The 9,262-nt window shown below is 56.7% G+C and overlaps 1 protein-coding gene across 1 annotated transcript; it reads right to left on the bottom strand.

Annotated features, from left to right (window-relative positions):
- Nucleotides 1–1,440: 1,440 nt before the first annotated feature.
- Nucleotides 1,441–9,262, bottom strand: LOC131090885 (E3 ubiquitin-protein ligase synoviolin-like). The gene is made up of 4 exons (XM_058036534.1): nucleotides 9,232–9,262; nucleotides 4,803–4,948; nucleotides 2,342–2,500; nucleotides 1,441–1,926 (listed from the first exon to the last, which is right to left on the bottom strand). Exons 1-4 carry the CDS (start codon nucleotides 9,260–9,262, stop codon nucleotides 1,510–1,512), a joined length of 753 nt encoding a protein of 250 aa, XP_057892517.1. The 3' UTR covers nucleotides 1,441–1,509.

Genomic DNA, 9,262 nt, shown 5'->3' with positions numbered 1-9,262 from the left:
TGAGGGAGGCAACAGGGGCTCTCTATCTGTTTCTCCTTTTCTGGAGAAACTCAGGTTATTGACACTGGGTTTGCTCCTGCTGTTGCCGATGGAGAGAACAAAGATGAGTGGAAGATGTACTGAAGGTGCTCTGAGCCTGATCCAAGCTGAGGTGGGGACCAAGGCAGGACAAATCTGTCCTGTCCCCAGGCCCGTGGTGACTGTGGGGGTGTCCCTGCTGCAGGTGCCACCAGCAGCTGTTCTGACCCTGGGGTTGTTCATTTTGGAAAGGTGAGTTGTGCATTTGATGGAGGCGAGCATAAAATTGGGTTTTAACCTGAGGTTGTCAGGTTGGACCGGGCTTTGGGCAGCCTGATCTAGAGGGAGTTGTCTCTGCCCGTGGCCCACGTTGCTCTGACAACACCAAAAGATGCTGGGACCGAGGAGCCCCTCCAGAGAAGCAGGAGTGGGGTGCAGGGTCAGGCCAGGTTGGGTTCAAAGCTGAGACCAAGCTGTTTAACTCGGGCTCATGCTCCTCCCCACTTCCCTGCACTCCTGTCTTATCACAGTCTTATCACCTTTACTGTGATTTCTGTCCCAACCCCACAAGTCTCTGCTCCCTCACTGTCCCCTCTGTGATGTCCCCAGGGTGCCAGAGGTCCTGTCCAGCCCTGTGCCCACCTCAGTCAATCACCCAAGGCTGGGATGGTCGAGCTGGCCCGGGGGGAAGGATACTGACCCCTTCCCTGCTCTGCAGAGTGCAGGGCTCTGGGACAATTTTCCTTCTTCCTCCACGACTGTCAGTGCCTGGGAGCCTTCCCAAACCCAGCTCAGCCCCGTTAAGCCTGGCAGAGGACTGTGCCCAGTTTGGGATGGGAATGGCTGCTCCGAGCTCTGGGCTGTGCTTGCAGGAGGGGGATTGAGCTGAGGGGGGGCTCCATGCCCCAGAGAGGGCACAGCTTGGGGAGGGAGGGAGGGAGCTGCAATGCCCTTGCTGCCAGTGTCGTACAGAAACGCTCACCTTCCTCCAAGAACCGCCAAGCTCAGGTGCCACTAAACCTTGTCCCAAATCCCCGGCTGTGACACAAAAAGGTGCAGACTTGCTATGAATCTGGGGAGCAGCAGCTTTTGGAGCCATTCTCCAGGGATAGTGGAGAAGCCCTGGCTGGGTCTCAGGGTACGGCTTCCAGCTGGGGTTGCACTACCTGCATCATTCAGAGCTCTTTATGGAAATGGTTTTTTCACCCAAGGAAGGATCTGGGATTGCTCTGGTGTTTTTGGGTAGACCTGGTTCGCGTCCACAGGTTTATGACAGCAGGAAAGCATAAGAGCACAGCAGCAGGGCAGGTACGACTGTGACTTTAATGCACAACAGTGACACGCGGGACGCAGTGACAGCAACACTGCCAGGCAAGGTGGGGACTCCCGGGGCACGGCTGCAGCCCACAGCATCCCCCCGTTCTCCGCTCCGCCGTGGTGTCTCGTTACGGGGTCGGTCTCCTTCATTCCCCCACCTCCAGCGACCCTCCCTCATTTCCCTATACTCTGCAGCAAGAGCTTATTGCTGAGCGCCTTCTGGGCCAGTCTCTCCTCCCGGGACATTTCCAGGAACTCGCGCAGGAGGTGGAAGGTGAGATCCAGCGAGTTGGGTTTTCCGTCTCGCCTCTTGCCGGTTTGCAGCGCCCGCCGGGCTCGGGGGGCCGGGGCGAGCTCTGCCCCGTGGAACAGGCACAGTCTTTGGGGCAGGGCATCGGTGCCGGGGACCGGGGCTCTCGGGGCTCCCATCCAGGGCTCCCAGGTGAGTTGGGGGGCCAGGGTCAGCCTGCGGGACGGAGCCCGGGGCCACTGCAGCGGGGAGCAGGTCTCCGAGGGCAGGAAGAGCAGGACGAGGACGGAGGCAGCCGAGATCATCCTGACCCGCATCGCAGCCACTCCGGGGCCAGAAACCTGCAAGAGCAGCCCCCCCCCACCCCGGACCCCCACATCCCCCCGCTGCGGTCAGGGGTCACTCGAGGGGCTTCACCCTCGAGTTTGGGACCCCCTTCCCCAGGGATGAAATCCCCCGGGATGGCGTCCCCACCCCCGCCGATGGGAATCCCACCCCCTGTCCCTGGGACAGGACTCTTCTGGGGACGGGACCCCCCACCCGAGGACGCGACGCCCTTTCCCCTGGGATGGGGCTCCCCCAAGCATGAGACCCCCTCGGCAGCCGGGACGGGACCCTCCAGGACCTGGGACCCCTCGAGAGGGGACACCCCCCCATCCCGGGACAGGTCCCTCCTCTCCCCGGCACCAGACGCCCCCAGGCTCGGGATCCCCCTCTTTGTGCCGGTGGCCGTCCCGGTCCCCGTGCGCGTCTCACCGCTCTCGGGCGCTCCGCCGGCTCCGCGCCTCCCGCAGGACGCGCCGCTCCGGCCCCGCGCTTTATAGGGGCGGGGAGCCACGTGATGGGAGCGGGGCCGGGATCTGTCCGCGGTGCTGAACGGGGGGAGAGCGGGGGGACACGGCCGGGGGGGACAGGCTGGGGGGACATGGGAGGGGGAGAGTCTGGCAGGGGGGGGTTCATGGGCATGTGGGTCCGGGGGGTACGTGGGGTGAGGAGGGGGAGTGCTTTGGGGGCTGTGGGGTGTGGGGTGTGTGTGCAAGCGGACACAAATGTGTTCAGGGGCGTTTCTCGGTGTGTTGGAGAGGTGAGGGGGTGGGAGGGGTGTGAGTGTGAGCTCATGAGTGTGCACGACAGACCCCTCTGTGTGTGACAGGGTGCCTGGGGTGCGGCAGGACCCGCCAGCCAAGCCCACACACCCCCATTGCTCCGGATGCTGTTCCTGGGCACCCCATGGAGCCCCCCGATTCTCTCGGGGCCAGGTGAGCCCATGGCAGAGGGGCACACCGGGCACACACCCGTGTGCGGGCTCGGCCCTGAGCTCTGCAGCGTTTCCCGTCGCAGGGAAAGTTTTCCCGACGGCTCCTCCGGCAGTTGTTTGGTGAAGGCAGCCCCGGCTGCCTCCCGGCTCCTCCCGGTGATCCCTCTGCTGCGATCACACTGATGAAAACTTCACCGCAGAAGCGAAATGAGCTTCTGGAGCACAATTTGACATAAAGGCATGTTCTTCTCCCGGCCTGATCCTGGCACAGACACACACCTGGACGTGCATCCTGGGATCCACAAGAGCCAGGCTAGGGATTCATTTCCCTTTCCCTGCTTCCTTGCTGGAGCCTCCATTGCCTGCCCCTCAGAGCTCAGCAATTGCTTCCTTCACCTTGCAGAAGCACTGATGTCTCTAAAATTAAAATTCCCTCCTGAGAAACAAACTTAAGAGAAGGGGAAAAAGCAAACCAGCCCACATTGGGTAGAATTTGGATTAATGGCTAGAACCCCTCCCATCGTCCTCCATGGCAAGAACCACGTGGAAAACAAGGGCTCTGCAGAACTCTGAGGGTCACAGGAAAGGGCTCAAGAGGTTTGTGGGGGTGGCAAGCCAGGGGGGCCCTCACCACCCCAGCTGCAGAATAACTCCCAGCAGCAGCACAGCAAATGCTGGGTGGGCAGGAAGGGGGAGCAGCTGCCTCCTGCTGGCTTTGTGAGCTTTTCACGTCCTTTTCTTCGCTGAATCATCGAGATCCTCTCTCATTTCCAGTGCTTCACCTGAGGCTGCTTTTCTCCCTGCACCCCATGCCTGACCCCGTGCTGTCCCCTGCCCCGATACCAGTGCTGTGGGCCTGGCCCTGCTGCACTGCCAGGAGCACTGCCTGCAGCTCCCAGGGCATCCCCACACCTGCTGGGGGCTCAGGGCAAATGAGACCCCCAAATCCCATGGGGAGATGAAAGCAGCTCCAGCAGAGACTGGATCCCAGCATGGGGAATGGAGCTGCCTCCCCTGTGCTGTCTGGCTGCTCATGGGGGCTCCCAGCATGGTTTTAAATCTTCTTGAAGCCGTGCTAGGACTTGGTGGGTCCAGCTCAGCAATGTTGGCTCCTTCCCTGCACATGGGGCTGGGCTGTCTCTGGAAATCTCTTCCTAGCCCATCTCCTGGGACTGCCCTGCAGGAACAGCGCTTGCAGGGGCCAGGGGCTGCAGTAGGGGGAGATGCAGCAGGAGGGGCTGTGCCCAGAGCATCCCTCAGTGGGCTTTGGGGCCGCCGTGTCTCAGAGGAGTGAGCCCCTGGCTCTGGGCAGGGATTTCCGCTCCTGCACGGCCACGGGCAGGGCCAGAAGCAGGCTCAGAGAGGGGCAGCCCCACTCGCTCCCTGCCCCCATGGCCTGCTCTGTGGCTGGTCACGTTTTACACCGTTTACCTTTAGGATTGATCATTTAATTGTAGGAAAGACAGTGATTCTGACAAGTGTGTCTTGGACTTGTGTTTTATTTAGGAAGCTCAACTTGAACAATTAAAAATACCCTTGTTTTCCCTGCTCCCTTCATAAATTACTGACAAATCCAGCACTGATGGGCCCTGTGCACTGCCTGGGGATTCATTACCGTCACTTTTAGGGCTGTCACTCTCTCCCCCTCCAGTCAGGAATGTGAGGAGCGAAGTGTTAATGATGCTTTCAGGGATGCCAAAGTCACCCCTGGGCTGCGCTCGCTGCACACGGAGGCACCGATCCGGGAGGGAGTCGGAGAGGCTCCTAATTAGGAGCTTTTGGTGCTCGGAGCCTCCTGTCACATGAGCAGCAGCTCACACGTGGCCGGGGCAGCTCCAGCCCTGAGGTGCGGCCGAGCTTCCAGCAGCTTCTCCTGAGGGACAGGTGGGATTTGCCGGCCACTTTCCTCCCTTGGCTGCCTGGGGGCTCACACCCGCTTTGGTCCTTGCCCAGCCTCACCAACAGCCGTGCCAGGGCGCAGATGGAGCTCTGGTGTCTCCCCGCTGTGTTTCTCACTGTGCTGGGTGCAGGTGGCAGCCGTGGGGCTGGTGGGGGTCGGTGCTGCCCGTCCTGCTCTGGAGGAGGCATCTCATGGGCTGACGAACCTGAGATTGACCCTGATGTTTCACCATTCTCAGGTTAGACAGTCCTCGAGGTGCCCCTCGCTGGGGCAGCTGCCGGACCCCCTGCCTTGTGCCTTGTGCCTCACACCGTGTCCTTGCCCAGCCTCTGAAGAATTTGGAGGCAACAAAGAAGCAGCCCCTTGCTCTGTTTTATGGTGGGGTTGTCTGTGGGACCCACCCAAACATCCTCACATTGCCCTGTGTGCTCCCAGGGAATCGAGGAATCACAGAACTATTTGGACTGGAAAAGCCCTCTGAGATCACCAAGCCCAACCATTCCCTCAGCATGGCCAGAGCCATCACTAAATCATGTCCCCAAGTGCCACATCCACACTTTTAAATCCCTTCAGGGATAGTGACCCCACTAGTGCCCTGTGCAGCCTGCTCCAGTGCTGGGCAATTCTTGTGGTGAAGAAGTTTTCTCTAATATCCAGCATAAACCCTTCCCAGGTGCAGTTTGAGGCTGTTTCCTCTCATCTTGTCACTTGTTACCTGGGAGAAGAGACCACCCCACCTGGCTACACCCTCCTTTCAGGGAGTTGAAGGAAAAAATGAATGTTAAAAGCTTATCAATCAAAATGAATGAACTTAGTACGAAACTGAAAGGAAAGCTTTTCCCACTGACAAGCTCTGTGCAAGAAGTGAGCGAGCCTGGGAAGCTGTCCCAAAAATCACAGTGAAAGGAATCTGTAACCTGTTTTCAGCTCCTTTCTGGATTTCTTACTTTGGGTCCAAACACCTTCCCACTTCTGTGGTGGGGACTGAGCCAGATGTAGCTCTGAGTACCCCACACAGAGCCAAGACTATTCAAGAGAGGCACTCTGGATTTCCTTCAGAGAAAAGGAAGAAAAAACTTTCTGACAGGAGCAAGGGAATTGTGGAACCGCTGCCCAGCTTTACCTTCTCTGGTACCCCCACTGGAAATCAGAGCAGCTTTGGGGGATTTTAAGGTTGGTACTATGGGCTTGCAAAGATGAAAAAGAAGAGGTAAAAGCCAATTAGAATTATTTTTTTCCGAGCAAGGTGAAGTTTTAGTAAGTTTCACACAGAGAATAAATTATGGCAGAATCCTCTCAAGTGGCCCCAAGAAGAGTGGAAAATACTTCCAAAAATAGTCAGGCATCATTTGCAGAAGGAATAAAAAGAGGGTGCAGGGCAGTGCCTGCCTTACCTGTGAACCCAGGACCAGGTCCCCGGCACCGCTGGCAGCTCTGGCCCCTCTGGCCTGCTCTCCTCCCCCTGCCACCCCCATGCTGTCTTTTATAGCCTTTCTTGTCCCCCGGCTGAGCTGAGCTGGGCCACAGCGAGCTGCCGCGCTCTCTGCTGGCTTCCTGTTTGCTCATCGAGCGCCTGCGGTAAAATTTCCATTACACGCTGGACAGGCAGGGTGGCAGAGAGAAGTGAGGCAAGAAATGGAACCCCAGCACGTATGGGTGTTTCAGCGGTTCTCTCAAATCTTTTAAAAATGAGAAAGTGCTGTTAGATGGAGGCAGAAGTGAAAAGGGGTGTCCTGGCTGTGTGGGAACAGAAGGCCGTCCTGCAGTCTCGGTCCAGCTGCTCTGGGTTCCCCCTCCCTGCCCCCAAGGGGATAGAGAAGTCCTGCTCCCCAGTTCAGCAAGAAGATCCTCCTTCCCACCCACCACCCCAAAAAAGTGTTTCCCAAATGCTGCCTCACTGAATGGAGCCACAGGACAAAGCTCTGTCCTGCTCTGACCAGAGGTTGTGGGGCTGTCGCCATCCCCCTTCACTCTGTCTCAGCCAGCAGATGCTCCAGGGATGCATAACCCAGAGAGGAAAGATCTGGATGAGAGCAATTAATTTCAATCTTTCATTTATCCTTAGCGTGTGCAGAAGAACCATTTTGGCTGTAAAACAGACGAGGGCAAAGGGAAAGGAGGAAAACTGCCTGCCATGAAAATATGGAACCTGTCAAAGTATCCACGCCCATCTGGAACAGCGTCTCTTGTTCTGGAGCGGGAAGACCCCATGGCTGGAACAAGATGAACTTTAAAGTCCCTTCCAGCTCCTTGTGGGAGTCAATAATTCAACAAACATAAACTGAAAATTCACTGCAATGGGCAGGGACACCTTCCACTATCCCAGGTTGCTCCCAGCCCCATCCAACCTGGCCATGAACACTTCCAGTTATGGGGCAGCCACAGCTTCTCTGGGCAGCCTGTGCCAGGGCCTTGCCACTGTGACAAGGAAGAATTTCTTCCCAATGTCCAACCTAACCCTCCCCTCTGTCAGTTTGGAGCCATTCTCACTTGGTCCTGTCATCTCATGCCCTTGTTCAAAGGCACTGAGGTCAAATAAAGCCTTTTAAATATCTTTGATGTTTCTGGATGCCTCTGTGAGTGCGTTTGGCCAAGGATCACTCTAAGCAGCAGATGGCTTAGATGAGTTTGATTTGAGGTGCTGCTGAAAAAGTTTCCAGTGGCACCAGGCAGACACTTTCATGTGTGACCTGTCGGATATATCGGTTGATCACTGTGCCCAACACTGCTCGTTCAACAGCTTCAAAATGCCCCATTTTTTACCACTGTTTCGATATTGACTTCTGAAAACCGCCTCTGCTAACGGAGCAGGGTGTTTGAAGCCAGCCCTGACAAATCTCCTCATTTATAATACACGGAAATTCAGCATTTTTTAACAATTGGCCAAGACTGTGCCCTGCAGAGCCATGGGCTGGACATGCCAGCTCTTGAAGGTCTGGAGAGCTGTGACACACTGCTCACCCACCCAGACCAGGTCTGGGAGGTGACCTTCACGGCACAGCCCACTCCTGCAATGAATTGCCAAGTTCTCAGATGAGTGCTGGGGCCAGCACACAGGTTTCAGCCCACAAGATCTGTTTCTGTACAAATAAGAATCAAGCCGATAACGAGCTCAAAAGGAAAATTAATTTGTCTTCTGACCCATTGTTCCCCTGGCTCCTTTCCAGCCCCGAGAAGCCCACAAGGGGGGCAGCCCCCAGCACTGGAGCCCCGCATGCCATTACCTCAGGCAAGGAGAGATTTCATCTATTTCAGAGAAAAGCGAGCCCATCTGCTGCAGAAAGAGAAAACACAACCTGAAAGTCCTCGTCTCAGGTGTTCCTGCTCGAAATGACTGTGGTTGCTCTTTGATGGTCAAGCAGACATTGTTCTCCTTTTTTCTGTTGGCTTTTTTTTTCCTGTTGGCTTTTTCTTTCTGTTGGCTTTTTTTTTTTTTAAACCGCTCGGATCTATTTTTAGCGATGAGGGGATGGCGCTCAAGAGGCTCTGCCATGGGTCACCTCAGTGTGGGTTTGGGTCACTCTGGATGCCAGGCAAGAGGTGAAGCTCAGCTGCTCCTGGTGGTCCTGCCATGGGCACTGGGACCCTGAAGATGGTGGGGGGCTGCAGGTGCTGCTGAGAGCAGGGGTCCCACACTGGGGGTTTGGGATTGTGATGATGACAGGTGGATGAAAAGGGGCTCCTGCCATGGGAGGTGGAACCCAGCGATAGCAGGATGCTGCAGCTGAGCCCACGGGCACCTCGTGATAGCAATAAATCTAATACTTTTTTTTTTTTTGTCTGATTTAATGAGACACCTGGAACTGTGGTTTGCAATGAGAAAAAAGGGGTTTTTTTTCTTTTTCAGTCCTTTTTTCCAGTGTCTCCATGTTATGGAGGAGGCATTAGGGAGTGTCGCCATGTGCCATACACTCCTGGCTGGGCTGTCCGACAGCAGGTAGGGGCTGGAGCAGCACCCCTTCTAGTCAGAGTCTGTGCAGGGCTGGGCTCAGCCATGCTCAAAACTCCCCACTTTTGCCCTTTTTACAGCTTGAAACATGGCGCGACCCTGGTGGAGCGGTTTGCGCTGGTGCACAAACCTGCTGCATCCGCCATGCTGCCATGATAAAGCCTCATGGCTGGGGCTGCTCAGAAAGCCTTAGACCGATAGTTTGGCAAGAACAGAGTGGTTTTTGCTGTGTTCCACCACCCCAGCCTGTGGCCAGCGTGGCCTCAGAGCCTGTGGCTGGGGGGGCAGTGAGGCACAGGCAGAGGGGAGGGAGGGAGGGAGCCGCCTGCCGCCCACGCAGTGTTTCCGATGTGGTAGCTACCAACAGTTTGTCACAAACAAACCAAATTCTGTCTTGTAGCCCTGAATCTAAATTAGGTCTGATAGCGCTGGTGATGGCGGCGGGAGGGAGAGGAAGGTGGCGGGCTGACGGGGAGTGTGAGGGATCCAAGATGGCGGCGTGGCGTGAGGGCAATGGCGGCACCGGGGGCAGAACTCACCGGAAACCGCCTTTGAGGATGAATCGGCCAT

The sequence above is a fragment of the Melospiza georgiana genome, chromosome 17, assembly GCF_028018845.1.
Source record: "Melospiza georgiana isolate bMelGeo1 chromosome 17, bMelGeo1.pri, whole genome shotgun sequence".
In the NCBI taxonomy this organism is placed as follows: Eukaryota; Metazoa; Chordata; class Aves; order Passeriformes; family Passerellidae; genus Melospiza; species Melospiza georgiana.
This window is presented reverse-complemented; position numbering and strand designations above follow the sequence as displayed.